Below are 22,440 nucleotides of genomic sequence, written 5' to 3'. Positions count from 1 at the left end.
GGATGCCATGTGTGAGCTGAGCAGGACACTTGGGACTGGCAGCTCCATGTTGATGGAGGAACATCTCAGCAATGCTGCAAACCCAGACTGTGGCAGAAGCAGAGGATGATACACTGGGATGCTTAGGGTACACTTCTGGGCTGCAGTGGAGTGACCCCTGGCCATAAAATGCAAAGTGCTAAGCTGCTGCTGGAGGGAAGATACATCTTACCCCAAACAGGATTTATGTTTCCTACTTTGTCACTCTCATTATTATTTGCTGGGCAGCCAGAACAGCTCACCAGAAATCTGGGTTGAGATCAGTGTCACCAGGTAAATATCACCTTGCTCTGCAGATGGGAGAAGCTAACCAGCAAACCATAGGCCTCCCAGTTTTCCACACCGCAGGAATGTGCTGCTTTTTTGTCCAGTTTCTGGTGCTTCTCACAAATGTTTCCTTCTGTCTGCAGAGTCCAATGCCAGAAAATTAGTGCTTATCTCTGGGAGCTCAGTTCATGCTGTTTAATCCATCAGGATGATGTTGAACAGCTGGACAACAGAAAATAAATCACAAAGTACATGCTGCTAAATTCCTAGATACTCCAGCTGTGCTACAGGGTACAATTTCTCACACCTGAAAAACATTTCTGGGGGTTTGGATTCCCTTTTTTGAGTTCTAAAATCAGTCATTCAGGTACTCAAGTGTTGTATAAACATGGCACTGCAGTAGACAACACAATGCATGAAAGTTAGAAGTGTGAGTAAGCACAGGAGTTATATTTTCTCATCTGACCAAATGTGACACAGCCTAAGTACAGGCTGACTTGAGACAAACACTATGAGAACTCATAAATTCCACCCCCTGTGTTATCTCCTACCTGATCACAGTGCACCCAGCGTATTTAAATACAGAATACACCCAGTCATTAGCAGAAGATAAAATTGTGAAAGAAAATCATAATAAGGGTGATTCTGATGAGACAAGGACAACAGGAAAGGGTTTCAAGGCACTTGAATCTCAGACCTTATATAAAATTACTTCAAAATACTTATTCTGAATTTCTGGTAAAAAAGCATTATATGCAAAACGTCAGGAGGCTGGCAATTAATTTGTCCTCTCAAAGCTTAACTACCTCACCTTATCAAGTAAATAATTTCCCTTGAAATTTCCCATGTACAGCTTTCCCTCTACTTAACCAGCAGTCAGCATTGGTCCATTTTCTCTAGGAAAGGTCCAAACCTTTGAACTACCAACAGCTCTTTATCACCAAACACACACTCGACACTGCCCTGGATACAGCCTGGTACCTCTGAAGATGTTTCATTTTACTGAAATGTACAAAACAAGGCCTCCAAGGGCACAGTAACTCTACAAAGATGGAGCACAAAGAGAGATACTACACCTGCAGTGAGAACAAATCCAGTATTGTCAGCAGGGAGAGCTGCAGTGGTATCAGAGCTTAGACTGAAGTTGAATTTGGCCTTCACTGTGATGCAGTGTTATAATGAGATAACAATGAGATTGAGGTGATTAACTATAAACAGAAATAAACCCTCCATGTCAACTGTTTGACTGCAAACACAGCAATGCCCTGCTCAGCAAGCTTAGGCTGTTCAATAAATTCAATAGTGAGTTGGGTAACTGACCCATCAGTCATTTTGTCTTATTTGGCAAGGGTCTTATTTGTCAAGTTTTTATTTCTCTCCTTTGTATCACCCTTGCAACTCTAATCTTAAAGCCATTCAGAGTGGCATGAGTACCAAGTTCTTCTCAAAGCACAAGTATTATTACTTGAGATATAACCAAGACCTTGGAATTGAATTACAGACACTGTTACTGCATCTCTTCTCCAGTCAAATATTCTGCATTGTATTTTAGCATGAGAAGCAGTGCTTTACATCCACTCACCCACAATGATTTTCATTCCTGGGCCCCAATAAGTCCTTAATGCTGCAAATAAAATGTAATCCTTGACTCCCTTACAAGGATCAACCTGATCTTTTCACTATCATGAATTTCTCCATTTTAGTTCTTCATCTAAACAGCAAATCAGAGGATTTCACAACAACTGTGAGCCCATAAAAGCAGAATCAGGCCGATTAGTGCTTTAGAGACACCCATCACTATCACATCTATACATTTAATTACTAAACCTTATTATCCCTTTTTTTAGAAACAAGTTTTGTGCAAGCATCCAAGCCTGAAGTCAGTGCTTACAAGGAACTTAGCAAAACCATGACAGGAATAGGATGCCTTGGGAATAGATGAATCTCATCTGAAATGCATAATTAGCTTTTGGTTAAGTGTGCAATTAGCATTAAAATTTACAATCAAATATGATGGTGTTCTAATTTTACCTCCTGTAACTGAAAAAAAGAAAAAAAAGGAAAAAAAAAAGGAACTCAGTTGCCAGTGTTACTGCTTTGAATCCCTTCCCTAAGAGGCAAGCTGCACAAGATGATCCTGTCATCCAGGCAATGCCTGGTACAAAAAGCTGTTAAAAACACTGTGTATTTGCCTTCTGGACAGCTACACAGCAGGGGGGTTATTTTGGTTTATACTTTTCTGTTTTGTAGTGGTAACTGCCACTCAATATAATTAGCAGTTGTCATATTTCTGATTTAAAAATTTAAAAAAACCCAGAGCAATGTTGCTTTGTGCCCTCTCCCCAGCTGTGCCTGAGAGCTGTAACACGTGCTTCAGACATCCACTAAAGCTAATCTCACACCCCAACAGGTTTCAGCAGCTAAGCCACAGAGACATTTTTGTTAATGAGAAGGAAAAAACCTTCATCCTAGCAGTTTAATTCTGATAAACAGCTCCTCAAAAGAAAAATCTTACTGCAGTCTAAATATGCTCCCTCTGTCTGAGCATCACAGCCTTTCTGCCTTTTAACCTGAAGTTAAATTTAATCTCTGTTGCTTTTTACAAAGGGGGTTGAAAGTAGTTTCAACTGTAACATCAGCTGCCAAACCCTGTATTTAGTTATGTTTATTATTAATCACATCAATGTTGAGAGTCCTTTGTGTAAGGCTCTGCAGGAAAATATAATGGAAATGTAATCAAATTCCTCACACAAAGTGGGCATTGGGGTTTTTGGGGCTGAACCCTGCCAGTGATTTTCTATCAGTTAATTTATGTGCCTGTGCAAAGAGCTCATGTAATGAACCCAGACTGGGCCAGCACAAGGGCCAGAGGCTGCCCCCCAGCAGCTGCTCTCGAGGCCACGCTGCTCAGCAGTTCTGCTGTCATTTTCACCACCATTATTCCTCACCAGCAATAGACACACAAATGCACAGAAGGCAGAAAAAGAAATCTCACCTTGCTCTTACCTAAAACTGAAATCACTTTTATTCATTCACCCTGCTTCCATGTGGATCTGGACAAAGTGGTCCTCTCTAGCTGCTAGGCAACCTGAACTCTGCATTAAGTATTAACTGTCTGCATTTGCTAAGAATATAATAATGTTACCTTTGAGATTTATTTATAATAAAAAAACATACCTAGCTGAAAATATAATAGTTTTCCTCCAGTAAACAGTAATTAGCAACTCTGGCAATACAAAATTGATCAAGAAATGCAGAGAGATATTATAAATTGGCTCCTTACAACCCAATCATAAGGAAGATGCTTTATATAAAAGTATTATTACAGATGGCAGTGGCATAAAAAAAAAAAATCTAATCCAAGAATTACATTTATGTAGATATATAAATATCTATATAATATATGAATATATTTATGTAATAAATGTTTTTAATTAGATATTAAATTACTAAGTCTCATCCAACTACAAAACAAATGTTCTCAATAAAGTTAATGTATTCTATTAGCACAACACCACCATTCCTAAACAAGACAGAAAATATTTGAAATTAAAACACAGTCAACTGATCTTGGAGTTCTTTAAAGAAAGGGGAAAAAAGCCAACAAAAATTATTTCATAAACCCCTCTCTGAACCATTTTACTGTTTCCATATGCAGCAGCAGTGCTGTCATTCTATCTTAAAAACATCATGAATATCTCTGCTATGTCCTGTTCCTCTCAAGCTAAAGAGATATTTCTTTCAAGTCTTTTCAAAGCAGATCATTTCCCAGACTGCTTAGTCACAAGCACAACTGATTATTAAAATATCAATTTGGGTGATGGAGGCGTTCATGTCAACAAAGCAAGAGGCCCACTAATGACACCAAAATCAAACAGAGGAGCACTCTTCTGATCATTCCATGTGACAGCTTGTCAAATCCTGATTCACAAAATACAGACTTCCTCAAACTCAGCACAAACACAAAGGCAAGATCTTTGGCTTTAAAATGCTCATCAACTTCTGCTGGAGAAACAAAACCAGGAGTCAGGGCAGAGACATTTACTGACGCAGCTGTCAGCCTTTATGGGCACCTGCTCGGCCCTTGAGGCAGCGTGAATTCTTCTGAGCTTTGAGGCAACACAAGAATTTGGGTCCTGCACCCAATTCTGCTCTTCTGCTCAACACAGGCAACAGGCAGTGTAAAGGAAGTCCCACTGATCCTGGATCTCTCTGGATCACAGCACAGCAGTAATAAGCTCCCTCTCACCTTGAGGCTTGCAGAACACAGAACAAGGTTATTTGGCACAGCCCTTGAGCACCTCCAGTGTGTCACAGCTGCGCTCACTTCAGAGCTCCACAAGCACCCCTGAAGTGAAAAAACCCTGGCTCTGTGGAGAAGAGAACATCACAGGTTCCTAGAAGTGCTTTTCTCTGGGTTTTAGAAAAATATTTGAAGTGGTTAAGTCAAACACTTGTACCTTCTCCTTCACTTATTTTCACATTAAATCTGATTCAGATAAGGCTTAATGCCAAGCTTAGGGAGAAATAATTGAAAAAAATGTCAACATAATTGGAAAATTCTAAGTCAGAGCAAAGGATTTAATGGAGCCACAGAGCCCCACACTCCCAGAAACTCAACAGCAGCTGTAAATAGTTTTAAAAACCAATTGGTATGAAAACACTTTCTTCCCACACATAGGAGCCCATAGTTTTGGTGTGCTAATGGACCTCACTAACACTTCATGTACCCTGGAGAACACATTGAATGACAAAGATAATCTCAGGACGGGCAGGAGACAAACATGTATAAGTACTGTGGTTTTGATAGAGGCACACAGTGGTTTTGTTAAGGGCCTTGAATCATGACTCATGTCAGGGATCCATGCAAAAAGAGAGAAGAACAGAACACAAGTTACTCTGGAAACTGCCCAACACGTAGGTGTACCTTTTATTAAAAAATAAATGTTAAATCAACAGTGTTGTTGGTAACTCCAATATTACAGGTCCAATGGATTGCAGCCTCTGAGGAATTCACCTGACATCTCTTTTCAAAAGAAGTTTAAGGTTATTAAAGCCCTTTTTGCCCACAAGCCCTCTAACAGATTTAATTAAGATTATTGCTTAATTCACTTTAATCACAGTGTCTTTGGAAAAAGCTCTAATATTTTATGGTGTTTTCTGTCTCGCTTTTACACAAGTTCTTAGAAAATTTCACGTTCCAAAATTCACAGTGACCAACTAAATGGAAATCATCTTTAGTTGCTTATAGAGCCTGAAGTAAAAACATTTTTATTGCCAAAACCCTAAATTAATTCAATCAATTTCACATCAGGTGACCTACCTTAGTTTCAGTGTCAGGATTTTACAACATGAAAAGGATCTTTTATTAAATAATTTGTTTTACATTGTACCCAGCAACACAGAAATAAAATGAATCATGTAGTTGGAGCACAAAAAAAAGCACCTCATTTTAGATTCTCACTATTCAAGATCACCACAATAAATAAAAAACCCAGATGTGATCACTGTAATTTGACATTTAAATCCAACTATTAAAGAATTACGAATCAGGTGTATGTAGAGCAATTAGAAGATTAAGCTCTTAGATGGGGCAGAAATTGGGTAGAAATGGGCTGCTGAGCAGATACATGAGTTACAGGAAGATACAAATCTCTCATGCAGAGGCCATAAAATGATACTATGGGTTGTGTGTAGAGTTCACTCAAATGCAGAGCAGCTCCTTAGACCATTTCAGGACCCTCACCAGCTGAATGAGACAGACACAAAGAGAACTCCCTCAGTTTACTGCAGGGACACAAAGGTCCAGCTACACACAGCTTATGAACAACCAAAATCGACACCAACCCAAAAACCCACTTCCAAATGGGCCACATTTTACCATCCCACCTTTGCTGGGATTAATACAAAGCACCTTTGAAAGTGCTGGCACTTACCCAAATCTGCAGCTTCACCCTCTTGTCATTCCTGTAAACTGTTTTCACCTTGAAGTCGATCCCCACTGTGCTCACAAAGGCTGGAGTGAAGGTGTCGTCGGCGTATCTGAAGAGGAAGGATGTTTTACCCACACTGCTGTTGCCAATGATCAGGAGCTTGAACATGTAATCAAAATTTTGGTCTGAAGTATCCTTCTGCCTGAATCGGGCGTCTGTTACTGAAGCCATCTAAGAAAATGACAAACGTGGAAAAAGAACAGATTTAAGAGCAGTTCAGCATTTGTTTTCCTTAACTGTGTACCATATGTTTAGGTTAGCTCTCCACTTTCTAATGTCATAACCACCATATCTGCTGACTAAAGAGGAGCACACTTTGAAATCTTCTTTTAAATTCTGGCTTTAATCCTGTTTAGTGTTCACTCATGCTGGTAAGACTTCCAAACCCAAGAAATACACCTGTTGCACTGCTTTATATTTAACAGAATAACAGATGGCCACTGCAGATTGTTCAAATCCTCATGGGGAAACAGCATTCTTTACTCCAGTGGCAGGGTGCCACTTCTGTTGCTTCAATAAACTGCAACCAAGAACTAAAATCTTTGACAGTGCATCCAACCATGCAACTCATCAAGCAGCCTCCAAGGTAAATAAACCTAAATAATTGGTTTTACTACTTCTGTGGAAAATCCACATTTCTAGTGCATGCACCACCACCATTTTATCCTCACAAAAGTTCCCTCCTCAACATTTAGAGAAGAAAAACAAAAGGAAATGGGAAAAGATGAAAAAAAACAGGAATTTCAGCTGGAAACTTTGAATCCATCCAACACCTATCTACTCCTAAGAGTGCAATTGGAATAAAGACTGTATAAAATGTGAGAGCCAGTGGGGGTGCAGACAGCATTTGGAATCGATAAATTTTCCCTTTTAGATTCAGAAACAAAAAAACCAACAGCAGAATACAAATCATTAAGGGCCATAAACAGCCTTGGCTGCTCTAATGTGTGCAGCTCAGACAGCTGGTGAGAGGAGTAAGACTCTGACTTTTCACCTCTGGTTGTACAGAACACAACCAGACAAACCAAATTACTACAGAGGAGGAAAAAAACTACCTTTTAACAGATATACCACACTTTTAATCTCTCATGCTGTTTGAAACTACCACACATCAAATAAGCAAAGGTCTTGGCTCCTTATAACAAGTTATAGGTTTGCAAATTGGAGCAATGACATCACAAATTTAATTAGCAGCTGCTTATGCAAAGCAGGGCCTGGGCTACTCGTGTGCAGTCAGAAGGCACTGAGCAGTGACAGAAGTCTCTCCTTCACCCAGGATCCACAGAAGTTAATTTTCTCTTCAACTCAAATTCACAAGCACCTTTGGGAACAAAACTCACTCCAATATCTACTCTCAGCATGTGCCCAAATGCCTCCCTTCTTAGCAAATCTCACCTTCACAGAGGACTTTGCCCATTCACTGAGAAAAACAGCAACAAAAACAACACCACCCCACAAACCTCACCAAAACCAAAACAAGCAGTTCAAAATTCACAACTCTAAACCAAAACACTATCCCAAGGCAGTTTAAATAGCGATGATAACTTCACTTAAATTTCCAGCAGAGGGGAAAGAAACCAAAAGCAACCCAGTTTAAACTTCAGTGCAATATGCACAATGGTTTATCTCAGATTAAACATATGCATCTTTCTCACACAGAAAAGGGCTGGTGCAGCAGACATTTCGTTCACAGACTGCATTCACAAGGGCAGTTTCTGAAGAAATTTATCAGTAGCTCAATAGTGAACAGCTGCACAGAATGCATTAAAATCTTCCCAAAAGTATTTCTCAGTAGGATACAGCATAATTCTGATACACTCTCTTCTGAACTTCAGCTGCTCTTCAGTCAGTCTACAATCCTTTGCAAGCACTCCAGAAAACACAAGCACAAATTTTCTTCTCATTAGTGTATTAGAAAACAGCTCTTCTACCCATGTGTTGTGGTTCATGGCAGGAATTTCTAAAATGAAGAATTCAACATCTGACTAACTTCCATTCAGACACTCAGGCCAATGCACTTGCTGCCTCCTTATCCTTAGAAATCTCAGCTGCAAAAATTATGAATCAGGTGATTAGCTGATTTGTACCATCACCACACTGGACGACAGAAAATTTTCCATTTGAGTCATTTATCTTCCCCATACACATTATAATCTCTACAAATGATAGTAATCTCATTTATAATCTCTACATGGACAATACTTGTGCACTTGCTAAAGAAGAAAAAAATAATTAAAATCTCTACTTCTCCATTCCACTCACACAGGCCCAAAATAGTGAGAAACCCTCATCACTTGAAGTCTGGTCTTTTACAGATTCAGAGGCAGACCTTTAACAAAGGTAGTGTACTAATCACATAGGAATCAGTATCTTCTTTCTACCCCTGCCTGCCCAGAACCCATCCACACACCCCAAACTGATCCTGTAACTGAAGCACTGCTGCCTCTATTAACCCTCCTAGATTGCTCTAATCAGAATTGTACCTGGCTACAAATGTGACTTTCAGATCTCAGCTGAAAAAGCAATTACAGAATGTGGCCAGCTTGAGCAGCTTTGTTAGAAGCACAACGCAGAGAATAAGATCAAATGATACTTGTCCAGAACGTGGGGCTGTTGTCATAGAAGCACAACCCTCACTGGCCTCTGTGCTGACTGAAGATGCTGCAGGTCAGTGTCTTGAATCACCAGAGGCAGACAGAGCACAAAAATTTTAAAGAAAACTCCATCCCCTTGCTTAAATTTCACTCTTCCCTTTCCCCTCTAGTGAATTGAGTGAAACTGAAAGGACTTTCATACTAATTTCTGATTTTCCCTCTGATAATGGCAGATCATTACTGAAGCTCTGCTCCACCAGCACTTGGGCTGGAAGTGTTTGCAGGGCTGCCCCTGAATTTGTGCAGGGAACAGCAGACCTTTCTCCTGGTCCTCCTCTCCTCCCTTTTTCTCTCCCCCACCTGTTGTCTCACTCCTGCTCCAAGCACTCCCCAGTCATGTCAGCCCTGAGGACCCTGCAGAGAGGTGCTTCAGAGAACAGAGAGATCCCAGTTAAAAATAAATCCTCCTACAGCTTCTCCTATTTTACAGGGCTGTTTGGAAAGTTGGTTCAGTTTCTGATCCCTCACGGCTCAGGGAGCCAAGCAGAGGGGACAGAGCAGTGGGAAGTGGTGGCAGTTGCTATGCTACTGAGAGAAAGGTCCACGAAATGACATCTCCTGCAGGCCCTCTGCACCTGGAGGAGATTCTGCAGCACAGGGAAACGGAGACAACACGCTGAGGGTCAGGCAGCTCCTGTCCAAATCACCTGCAGGCTCACACAGCCACTGCTCCCAGGGATTGTCCTCCCTCCTTGGCCCAAGGCCATTTAGCTGGCAGTGTAACCCCTGCTCCCTGGGCACACAGCCACAGATGCTCCTTTAGGAGGCCTCCAGACAGAGCAGCAGCTCTGCTGTTTCACACAAACACACAGCCCAAGGAGAGCTCTGTTACAGGAGACAGGTCAAATACAGCTGCCACACAGAGGGCAAAGGAGAGGCTCTCCACTGCTCCATTTTGACTGTCTTGGACTAATCCTCAATAAAATACTTACACAAGAAAGATTTTGCTACAGGACATAAAACCAGTTACACAGGAGAGGGAAAAGCTGCCAGTCAGATTGTCCTTGAGAACACTTCAGCATGAGACCTTGCATGATTTAGTTTTTTGCCTGGGTAGCCCCCATTTTTGTAGCTAGAGCATACTTATATTGACAATCTTTTTCCCCACGTGCATTAGCAATGGGAGCAAGGTCTCAAACACAGCCCCTTCCAACTAGTTTTGTGGGAATAGGCAGTTTTGTAGCTCTGAGATACCTTATTATTTCCCTATTGAGGAAAAAGCCTGCAGTGTGAGCTCATCTTTTATTAGACAAAGAAACCACATAAGAGCACGATGCTGCAAATGCTCTAAAGCAATAAAATCTTAATCAGAGCTTATTAGCCACCAAAGAATATATTCCTAGGTCAAAGTGGCCCTCCTGCCTTTAGTTTCTATTTTGGTCTAATGAATTTTAAAAGAAAAAAGCCAATTGCCCGAAGACACCTCCATGGGAAACCGGCCTTTGTTGTTTTTAGTGCTCACTGAAATCTGTCACATAGATGGATCCACACAGCTGTGACCAGCATCATGGTGAAGCCTCAAACTGGTTTCTAGTGCAACACAAAACATCAAAGTGTTCCTGCTCTCAGCAATCACTGCAAGTGGTCACTGTCAGCCCTGCTCTGGAACATTTTTTGCCTACAACCAACTTCAGGACAAGTTTAAAGTGTTAGCTAGAAATTAACTGATATACCTCACCATTTATTTATTGCCAGAAAGAAGGCAAAGGTTGACTTTTAGTGTTGCCAGCCCTCATGGTTTTGGCTACAAACTAATGGAGAGCTGTTCTTTATCCTCTCACAGACAAGAAACAAGAAATCCAACCATTACCTTGGAAGGTTACCTGTCTCTTTATTAGCAACCATGTGGGTGTGTTCACTAACATGCTGTTTCCACATCCCATTCTCTCTCACAACAGTGTGAGAAAGAAGTCTAAATTTGGGAAAGAATCTCCTTTTCTTCTGTCAGTCACCCCAGTTAACCATGAAACCTGGTCACATTGATGCAACTTATACTTCAAACTATACCCTAAGACACATTTGCAAATTCAGCTTGTTATGAACCTGTTGTTATTCTCTATATTACAACTTCTGGGCAGTTCTAGCAATAAAAACATCTTTTAATATGCTTCATTTTTAAAGCCAAAAGTGTAATTTCCTATACTTGCCTTATGCTATTTAGGACCAGTAACAATTTAAATGTGACAGTTTAACTGTTTCATCATCATCCAGTACCACACATTTCTTTAATTAGGCAGATGAGAGGATGGGGTGAAACCACTCCTTTGTATTTCTACAGTAACCCATGAGAGGTGCTACTAATGTGCAACATAACTTCTTCTCAAAAGCATTAATACCTTGTGTATTTTTTCCCCCAAAAGTCTTAGTAAGTGCATTTAAGTTAAAAATATTCTAGTCCACAAATTACATATCTATGTCAATTTTCTATTATAAAAGCTCACTCCTTTATGTGCTCTGTCATTGGAAAATAAATACTGTTTTCTTTTTCAGTAATGAATTTCCATTCTGAACCAGATTTCTACCAAGGAATGGAATTTTTTAGTGCCAATGTGTGCTGTCCTAAGGATAAAGCTCATAAAGGAAACAAGGCCGTGACCTTAGAGACAAATGCTGTTCTACAAGAGAGATTTCTCAGAAGCAGAAAACAGAGTAGGAGCAATTAACATAAGTGCTAATAAACATTGCAAGCAAGCGATAGTTACCAATTTAGATCTATAATCCATGAGAGAGATGAAGGCTTTGCTGTGAGTATATGAATCAAGAGAGTGGTCACACTGTTGAACCTGTGATGTAGAAGCAAAAGGATTACAATGATTATGATAAAGATGAATAATAAGAATATTAGGTAAGGGAATAATGGGTAGGCAGGTTAGGCTGGGAACACAGTGCTGTGTCAGGTCTGAGCTTCCTCCACTGAAGGTAAAGAGGAAAGTCCTGTAGTGTACAAAGAGAACAGAAACAGTGCTTGAGTTAGTGACAGATATTAAGATAACAGCAAACATTCGAAGCCATCAGTTTAAAGGTTATTAAAGGGAGATTATATTTATTAATCTAAAATTAAAGTTCCGGATAAATCTCACAAGTGGACAGAAAACCTTGGATAGGAATCATTGCACATTTCCTGAAGAAAGGCAGCAAAGCAAACGGAACCAAGAAGCAGCTGAAATCCCTCTGTACACAAGAGTGTTTTGCACAAAGCCTGGATCAAAGTCTACCATGCTGCAAAGACAACTGCAATAGGACATCTGCAACTTAGAGCACATCTACACAAAAATATCTGCCTTAAAGTAGTAATTATTCCAGATTTAGAGCAAAAAAAGTAACAGAACATAGTTGTCTTTTTCACGGCTAATCCGCTGTAAAGGCCAAGTTTGTGTCTGGTGCATTTTCTCTCCAGTAAGCCCGAGTACAGCACCATTTGTCATCCTGACTTACGTTATCTTGCCTTGTGGAGACTGCCAAAACACCTGGGCACACTCGGACCTTAGGTAAATAACAGGCTGCAGCCACCTACTCCAGGCCGGAATTTGGATCAAACACAAATCCCTTCTCGGGATCCACACAATTGACAATCACCTCGCTTGGCAACACGACAGCAGCTTGCTCTTGCTCAAAGTATTGCACATTTTTCAGTTACATTTCCTCCTGCTCTCACAGCCCTGCCCCCTGCAACAGCTGCTCCCTGTGACAGCCTCTGGCTCACTCTTCAGTACTGCCCAGAACTTGACTTTGGGGTGTCATCTAAATGCCACTCAGCTGACAGATCTAGAACAAAAACAATTCAACTCTCTACACAGAAAGTCTATGTTTATTACTTGAAAAATGTGAGCACTTTGTCTTGAGCACTTCATCTTTAATAAAATTCATTTATTAATAGAGTCCAGAAGCCTTTACAAGAAGATGCTTGTAGTGGATTTGTTCTGGAACTTACATGCTACAAAAAAGTTCAATATATGCATAACAATTAAGGATGAAAATCTGTAAGCAATGTCAGTGGTTATTTATTTTCATTCCCATTTAGATTTGGGAACACAGGCTTTAAAAACAGCTTTTAAAAGATTTTTAAAAACTTGCTGGGTGTGGAACACGAGTCAAGAACCAGCAGGTACCACTTTTTTGCCACCTACCTTTACAACAAAATTTGGTTCGACTGTTAGAAAGATTTCCTCAAGTCAAACATCAAGCCATGCCTCTCCCATTTCCTGCACAACATTCAACATCCTCAAAGTCCATTTTAGAGCCAGAATAAAATTCTCAGGAAGGAGGAATTAGTCCCTCTAGTATTACAACAACAACAAAAAAAAACAACTTAAGGAAATGCAAGCTTCCATTTTTGTACTCTTTTCTATGAGCATTAAGTGTTTGCCACTCTCTTACTATCACACGGTTCCATGCCTGTTGGCAAGCACGCTACTCCAGAAAATACACAGAAAAATATGTAATAGTAAAAAAATATGAACCCAGCTCAGCTCTCTCCCAGAGGATGCAGGGAAGAGGGGATTTTTATCTTCCCTATACTCTAAAGAAGGGATGCAGAGATTTTCACAACTCCCTGAATATTCTGTTGAATTTAGGAATCCTGGAGCCAGCCAATTTCTAGTGCTACGAACTGCAAGCTGAGGCTGAATGCAGCCCTGTCCCAGAGAACAGCGCACACTGATGAGGCTGAGGGCTGTTACAAAACTCCCCATCCTCAAAGCCCTTCCTTCCTGGCACAAACACTGCAGCGATGGCCGAGACAACAGAAATCCGGAATTCAGCTCCCTCCTCATCGGATCTGCAGCCCCACAGCTCTGCCTCTCCTTCTCAGGAAGGAACTGGCAATGGTGAAGCACTTCCTCACACCTCACTGCGGAATACACTGAGGGAGCAGTGACATGAAGGCACCCAGAGCAACACCCGAGATGAATGTGTGCCAGCTCTGCTACAAGACGTGTGCGAGTGAGTCCCTGCTGATCCTTCCCCAGCTGGAAGGCAGGGCACAGCTACGTTCTGCCCTGGGATGCAGCCCTCATGGAGAAAGCCATGACCATGCCCTCCCACGGTGGTGGAAGATAAGGGAAGTTCAGGCATAAGATGGCACTCGCCCTGTCTGGAGCTAGAGTGAGGCCATGTGCAGGTTCAGGCAGACATCCCCCCACCAATGAGCAGGAGACACTTACAGATTTTTCTGCACCATTGGGTCTAAAATCTTAAAAGGTTAAAACAAGCTGCTGTCCTCACCGAATCAAGTGACCAGAGGCTGGAATTGTAGAAACCACCTGCAAACCAGAATCACACAGAGACAGGACCAGCTTAGGATGCCTCTGCAGTGCAGAAGTCTAATTTGCTGCCTGTTAATGCTCCTCTTCCAAGCAGAAAATCTGTGATGAATAAGTTAATTCATTTCTCTATGCTATGATGTTCTTCCATGCTGCAAAGTAAGCCACCTGCTAACTGGGATTAGAACAAGCACCCTCACACTTCCCATTTTCTAATGAGCTAATACTTCCAAACATAAATCTTACTGCTTATTTCAAATATCAAACACTACTGCACTAAGCTAAGCACACATTTCCAGGGGCATACTAAATATGCAGAACCTGAAGCACAAGATACATTTTTTACAGCAAAAAGCATACCTGAAATGACCAGTTCAGGACATTTCTCAGCATTAGCCATTGAGAACCACCTCAAAAAACCCAACTTCTTCAGCCCAACCAGTAACAAAAAGTAGACATGTACCTACTGGGGAGGGCAAAGTGGACATGAGAGCCCTTCCCTGGCACTACAACCAGCCAGCATGATGCAAGACCCTGAACTGTGATGCTGTGACCTGCACATTTTAAGCTGAAGCTGCATGAAAACATATGAAAATGAAGGTAGGAAAAACCACCTCTGAACTATGCAGCTAACATGATTACTACACAACAACCATCATGTTAACAAATACTAAATGCATTGCTTTGCTGCACACAAGAACTACTGCTATTAAAACCTAAAGCTGATAAGTCTTCTCATTTTGTCACCTGAAAATATATTGGGTCTGCAAAGAGGGCATCATGATTTTGTCAAAATTGCAAAGGAATCTTGATTTTAATTCAGTTTATTTGTCTCTCTTCTGACTTACACTATAAATTGTTCTGATAAAACTGTCCTGAAGGCAGTGAAGTCCCAGAAAATGCATATAGAACCACCTTCAGGATGGCAAGCCAAATAACAGGAAATAAAAGCCTTTTAGTTACACACTTCCATACAGTGGCATATGGATTCAATTTTGTACCCTCTATAACCCAATACCAGCGCTCCCGTGATCTGAGTACAGTTACAAACACACAGATCAAAATTATAGTTCTGTGACATTTTTACCTTTGGAGGGGGAAAAAACAACGTTCACAAGAGAATGTTATTTGAACACAGAGCTAATCCAAGCAACTCTTAAGCCCTGCAAACTATTATTTGCACAACTGAGAGTGCACCACTGGGTGAGGAATAAGTGATGAGAAACAAAGCAGAGACGTCAAAACCAGATTTGCCACCAAAGAATTGCACAGAAACATGTTCTGAGACCACGGTCTTATATTGTCTCAGGACATGGGAAAATCCACGTTAAAATTACTCCCCTCCGGTTTGGGGTATTTTTTTTCTTTTTTGACAAGTTACACTTAGATCAACCTGATGCACTGCACAAGCCCACAAGCTTGTGAGAAGGAAAGGACAGCGTGGAGACCGAACCTTGGGAGGCAGAAAAGGTGGAGCCGCTGGTGCCGGCGTTGGCGATGCCGCGGCGGTCCCGCCGGCTGATGCTACCGCGCACACCAGCGGCACTGCCGGGCTGCTGGCAAGAAACAAAACAGCACGGCAAAAAAAGAAAATATACCGCATGCGTTTCGCACAGCATAAACTGGACAAACTGGAGAGTTTGTACTTTTTATGAACTAAATTAGAAGATGGATGCGTTCGGTTTGATGCGGTGGGCTCGCTGCCCGGGGCTATACGGGCAGGGTGGGCACGGCCAAGTCCGCTCCGCCGGCTCGGGCGGGCTGTGAGGCAGCAGCGGGTCCGTGCCCTGCCCGAGCAGCCACGACGACAGCAGTGCCGCGATTCCCGGCAGTGCTCCATTCCCAGCAGTTCGGTTCTTGTCACCTGTTCCCTGTTCCCCCTCCCCGAGCCGGGCACGGCCCGGGGTGACGGGAACGGGCGGGTTACGCACCAGCTGGAGAACAGCCGGGAAGGCCCCGCTCTCCGCCCCCCCCCCCTCCCGCCCCGCGAGGCTGAGGGTATTTTAGAGATAAGGCAATATTATATCGCCTCTTATTGCTGGGATATGTTTATTTTAGAGATGGAACTGCTGTTGCCCTCTCCGCCCCGCCGCTCCCGAGGGCTGCCCGTTACACCACACCTCGGGGCACGGAGCTCACCCGCCGGGCACCTCCTGCTTCCCCTCCCGCGGAGCCCGGGGCGAGGAGGGCAGGAGGTGTTTGTGGGTCCCGGCTGGGGACGTGGGGCGCGGAACACCGCCAGCCCCCTCCTCGCCACCTTCGAGGGGAAGCAGCTCCGACGGCGCGGGAGGAGCCCCCTCAGAGGAGCCGCGGCTCTTACCTGCGGCGGAGGAGCGGCGGAGTTGAGCCGAGCCGAACCAAGCCGGGACGAGCCGAAACAAACCGAGCCGAGCAGAGCCGAACTGAACTGAACTGAAGCAAGCGAGCCGAGCCGAGCCGAGCCGAGCCGAGCCGAGCCGAGCCGAGCCGAGCCGAGCCGAGTGGTCCCGCGGCCGCTGCTCGCGTGGCGGGAGCCGCCCCCCCGCCGGTACCTGGGGCGGCCCCGGGGGCGGAGCGCGGCGGGGCGGGGGCCCGCGGGGAGCGCGGGAATGGCAATCGCCTCAGGCTGGGAAAACGTCCCGGGTACGAGCCGAACTTGCCGTTCTTACCGCGCTTTCCGCACGGGCTGGGATTGTCATCAGTAGCACTGTTAACTCTGAAGCCTAGTGATGGCCGATGTGGCATCAGGCACTACATTCTACTGGTGAGAAGACAGAAATTGAGGCAGGGGCTGCGATCTAAGTCGTTCGCATGAAGAAAGTCTGATGAAGAGATTGTGGTGGACCCTCTTAGCTTTAAAATCTTTTAGACCTCAGAGAGACTTGACTGTGGTCTGTTTCTCTCCAGGAAACCAAAACAGCCTTTGAACATGATGCCCTGGACAGAATGAACAAAATATAGGGTTTTTAAAAACATATTAAACATTATGTGTGACGTAACCAAGAAGGTGCTTCCCTAACAATCGGCAAAGATGGCAGGATTTAAGCAAGTGCCTCAGCACAAACACAAGGTCTTGTTGGGCCCCAGGAGAGAGGCTCCTTGTGAGGGGAGGCCACAGCAGGAGGTGCTTAAAGGTACTGGATTTGCAGGGTTTCTGTCTTCAGGCAGTACCTCTGAACTCAAACCCCTAAAACTTGGGGGTGCAGATGTCTTTTCACCCTGCTATGTCCTCCAGAGCACTGCTGCTTTCTTCTCAGTCTCATTGTGCCTTTTGTTTGATGTGCAGCATTTTGACTCGGCTCCGACACTGCCCACACAGCACAGGAATAATTTTGTCCACTTGTAAAAGCTTCTTGCACATCTGGTGATCTTCAGCATCTGATCCTCAGCTCTGATCTTCAGACTGGCTCTTAGGTCAACCAGCCCTTGGAGCAGCTTGAGCTCTATAACAGTTCACTCACTTTAGAGGAGTCTGACAATTGATTTATTGCTACATTTTGTCCAGGGCAGTTGACTAGTTACCAGTGTCATGGGAATGTAGAAAGCCAGGGAGCACAGTAGTACTGTATGACTAGCATATAGCTAAGGTGAACATTTTAGGAACTATCACAGGAGAGATGCTGAGCAGCTTTAAGGAGCACCTCTTCTCTTTGCAGATCAGAGATGCCATACAGCTTCTCCATTTTACTCAAGTCTGAGCTATCTGCCAGGTGGCTCAGGGGACAATTCTACCCAGCATCAGGGTAATTTTCTACCCTCATCTAGAATGAAAATGTGTATTTGCCATCAAAACCTCAGCTAAAATTACTGTTATATAAACCAGGCCCTGATTTAAGCCTTAAGCAAAATAACAGTTTTGTGTAGGCAACTAGAAATAATCAACAGTGTAACAAAATCCCAAACTCATTACAACTATTTCAAAGACAGCCTAGCAGGCTTGACACCTAAAAAAGTCTTTCCTGCTCCTTGCAATCCTCTTGTTGCTCTGGGATAATTGATCTCTGCCAAAACCTGACTTCTCATCAACCCAGCATGGGTAGAGCTCTTCTCTCTGTCTGCTGACTGATGCTCAGTCTAGAAAATCATTGTGATCCCAGAGCCCTAAAAAGCACCAACACAGAGTGCAAATGGTCATGGGCACATACCTGCACCTTTGATGCAAAGGACACACCACGGCTGAGGCTCACTTGGGCATCTGGCAGTGATCACCTGATTTGACACCCCAAAAACACAGGCACAAGTGCAGAGCCACTGTTCAATCCTAATTTCCAAAGGCTTTTTTAGATTTCATGCCACCCTTGAAATGCTAGTGTTTACCTGCAAGCCCTTTCTTAGTCAGGGATACCAAAAGAGGGCACCCAGGGAATTAGGAGACAGGAGAATATGTCGTGATTTTTGCTATCACCTTGTTTAGACATGTTTCTATAATTTATGGAGTGAACAATTTTTGCTCTCCTAGTGCACTTTCCTGCCAGGTTTTAATGTTGTATGGTCATGAATTGCTGATACCACTTCCAGTGGGGGAGGTCTTTGTTATTTTAGATTTATAGATGGGGAAATAAGGAAACAGGAAAGAACTCCCACAAGCACACGGAGGTGGAAGAGCAGATGCTGTGCTTTATCTTGTTTTCTGACATGTGGATCTATCTCACTCTCTCCCAGCAGTCAGGAGAGTACATTTATCAAGCACAACATACATACTCTACTGCTCTCTCAAGATTTTAAATTCAAAACACTCCATCCTCTCACAGTGCAATTGATCTGAAGAAGCAAAATTAATCTTTTCTAAAAAGGGAATTTTTAAAAATTAATGTATCAATTTATGCATTGATTTATTTACTCTTAAAGCAAGAGCAGCACCAAAACAGTTAAATCAGCTGTTGTCCAGGGGAACCAGGTAAAAACAGGACTCCCATAAACAAAATCCTCCTTGTTTGAATAGGCAGCACTCACCCAGGTTCTTCTCAACTTCAGTGTGGAATAAAGAGCAAGTAAGGCCCATGCTGTGTCCCCAGGATGTGTGCGAATTTCATTCCCTTTAACAGGGCTAATGCATCCAAATCCTCACAAATGGCTCTTTGAGCACTGTTCATAATATCAGAAACCGCACAATAAAGTGACATCCAAATTTGACTGTGCTGCCAGTGCAGCTTATTTCATGCACAGCATGTTATGTTGTGACCTGAAGCACTCTCAAAAAGCAGAGCACATCTGCAGTTCTTATCAATTAATATTTCCGCAGCACATCTACCTATTTCATGCTGTGCATGTGCAAAATGGTCCAAAAATGAGTGTATACTAGCAAATAAACTCTAATCAGCAGCCAGTTACCCACAGCCTTAGCCAAACTCAATCCACAGACTTGTGCCCCTTCAGCTCTGCTCCAGCTCCTCCCTTGCCCTGACTTGGAGTGTAACAATGGGATCATGACCTTGTGAGAGGGTGCAAACTCTAGGAAGCTGGCTCCCCTTCACTCACCACATCACAGCAGAGACATGGGAATGGAGGAGGAGATTCCTGTGTTGGCTGGAGGAAAACAGAGCACGGGAGCAGCACCCACCCACTTGAGATCCCATGGCCAGGTTGTACCTGCCTGCTCCCCCCACCCTGCCTGCTCCCACATCCTGGCTGCTCCCTGCACTTTTCCTGATGCTGTGCCCCGTGCTGGGATGAGAGCCAGCACAGGGTGGTGTGTGACAGCCTCTCTCACAGTTCTGAGTCAGAAGCTGGAATGCTGTAAGCACAGGTCAGCCGGTCCCTGCTTCCAGCACAGTTGTGAGCAGAGCAGTTTTGGGTCTCTATTTTTGTTTTTTTGTCCATAATCAAAGGAACTTACTGCAGATTTCACCATCACAAAATGGTGCCACGACATCTTTCACAGCTTGGAGAGGGTCACTAAAGCTTTGGTCCCTGTTGCCACTGCCTGTGACAGGTCACAGGGGCTGGCTGGCACTTGTCGCTGAAGATTCCTCCTCCTTGGATGGTGCTGACGTGGTGGCACCAGATTGGTGCTGCAATGGCAGGAGTTGTGCTCCCTGGACAATGGCAGGCCTGGGAACTGTGCACAGCCACACCTTACTCTAGACAAACCTTGAGGGGAAAAGCAAACTGAGATTATTTGACTAACTGCTTAACAAATCAGCACCTGTTTCTTCAAGGAGGGAAGGGGGAATGGGTTAATGCGCCAAATAGTTTTGAGACAAAGTGACTTCTAACATTTAGACAGACCTTTATTATTGTTTCCTGGTATCCTCAGGCAGCAACCTTCCCTCTCCAGTCAGTGCCAAAGACAACTTACACAGATGTCTGGAAAGGGGATGCAACATTTTAGAGAAACTCCATCCTTGGCTTTGCTGTCTGTGAAATGAGCATGGATTTGCCGTGACTTCCCCTTTTCATCCCAGTCTCTGGAGAGAGCTCTGCTCAGAGTAATTCCATCTTTATTGTTTTCTGCATCTCTATCCTCAGGCCTGAAGTTTAGAGCCACCTATAGCGACGGTTGTCAAGGAGTAGCCCTGGAGTGTTCTCCTGGCTGGGCAAACCCAAGCAGGCAGAATACCAGGTCAGCTGCAAATAAATATCACAGCCAAACATAAATGCAAATACCTCTCCTCTTGCCAAAAGTTAAGAAAAGTTTCATCACCTCCAACGGTATATGGCCTCATATTCATAGGGGTTTAATAATATTTCACTTCAGAGCTATTTATTACAGGAGCTCTAAATGAGCTCTGAGTGAATGAAGCTCATTAGCAGTTTGATACAGGCTAGACACTGTGGCAGGCAGACAGCCACGGGGACAAAAGTGTGTTTGAAGTAGATGACTCCTAAACTCAGCATGCCAGGATGACAGATGGGGCACTCTGGCGGTGCAGGCATTCTTGGTTGTTGCAGTTTTGTTCCTTGCTGCTTAACGTGGCAAAGGAGAGGTTTCCCAAGTCTCCAGCTGAAACTTCCTTAAAGCCTGTCCAGCCTCAGGTGCACAAATCAACCTCTGCTCCCAGGCAGCCAGATGGGAGCTGCAATCCAGGCACTCCCTAATTAACTTCAGGGTTTTTTTTCCTCTGTAGGTTGTTTCTAGAAGAAAGGGAACTGACAGCATGTTTATTTACAAGAGATTAATTCAGCCTGGAAGTTTGCTGGGTCTGTACTAAGAATTTTGAAGTGTCTTGGGGTTTTATATCACCATAGAAGGAGGAAAAGCTGAGAATCCAAGGGGATTTCTAAATGCATCTGAAGAACTGATCATGTAAGTTACTGCAAGTCACACACAGATGGGCAGCACAAGAAACAAAACTGATGGGGGCAAACTAAGCTGAGGTCTTGGTTACTGAGCAGTGTGCAGTATCATTAACTTCAAACACAGCTACAGGAAACATTGACCTGCAAGCCTCTAAGCCCTGGGGACTTGTTTGTGTATAAAGTCACAAAACATAACAAAAAGCAACTGCTGGGTGGATCCCTCTGCACAGAAGAAAATGCCAACCATCTGTACCATCTTATCAAGATCATGAAGAAGAAGGATGTAAAGGAGATAGTAACAAAAATATCCAGGTATAAAACTAACAGGTAGAAAAGAGAAAAATACTTAAGTGACTTAACATCAAAAGTAGGTTTGCCCTGTAATCCAGAGATGTAAAAACAGCTTTTACACAAGGTAATCCCAGCTGTCCCTAGAAACCAAACTGTGAAAGCACATAAATCATATTCTGCTGAGACCCCAGCTAGACACCAAGCAGGGCAGCAAGTGCCAAGCTCCATCCTGCTACAGAGGAAAAAAGCATGGTTTAGAAAAGAGTAAATGGAAGAGAGGGTGGGGAAGCTGTACCACCTGACCGTGTCTGAACACACAGAGGGTAGAAAGGATTACAGAGAAAGGAGGCAGCTGAAGAACAAAGGAAAAAGGGTAATGAAATAAGTTCTTCCTTCCAAAGTACCAAGTCTGGAAGGCATGAAGTGCTAAGGAGAGGAGCTGTGTCAGAGAAGATGTGAAGGAGGATAATTTTGAATCAGGGTGGTCTTAAATGTAAAGAATAAAGCACATTGCCCGTCCCTGTCACTGAAGGGAGATGTCTGTGGATGAAGAACTTTCTAAAAATTACCTTGAGGCCACCTTGCTTCAGGCATCAGAGCATTTTGCAAAGAAAGGGACACTTCATGCACATCCCACAGGCTGCAGCTTCACTGAGAGATAAGAGCAGGGCAGAGCTGCTGCAAAGTCATGCATGGAAACTCACAGAGGCGCACTCT

General features: G+C 43.4%; 1 protein-coding gene across 2 annotated transcripts in view; it reads right to left on the bottom strand.

Moving 5' to 3' along the window:
• Positions 1–16,694, bottom strand: part of RAB3B (RAB3B, member RAS oncogene family) — a 51,621-nt gene extending 34,927 nt beyond the window's left edge. Inside the window, exons 1-3 of one of the 2 annotated variants that reach the window (XM_066555402.1) lie at positions 16,535–16,694; positions 11,656–11,736; positions 6,243–6,470 (exon numbers count right to left, since the gene is read on the bottom strand). In XM_066555402.1, the coding sequence (XP_066411499.1) occupies positions 6,243–6,470; positions 11,656–11,676 (249 nt within the window). In that variant the 5' untranslated portion in view covers positions 11,677–11,736; positions 16,535–16,694. The remainder of the gene's footprint in view (positions 1–6,242; positions 6,471–11,655; positions 11,737–16,534) is intronic. The other variant, XM_066555403.1, reaches the window with a different exon arrangement.
• Positions 16,695–22,440: the final 5,746 nt, after the last annotated feature.

This window comes from Molothrus aeneus, chromosome 9 (genome assembly GCF_037042795.1).
Source record: "Molothrus aeneus isolate 106 chromosome 9, BPBGC_Maene_1.0, whole genome shotgun sequence".
In the NCBI taxonomy this organism is placed as follows: Eukaryota; Metazoa; Chordata; class Aves; order Passeriformes; family Icteridae; genus Molothrus; species Molothrus aeneus.
This window is presented reverse-complemented; position numbering and strand designations above follow the sequence as displayed.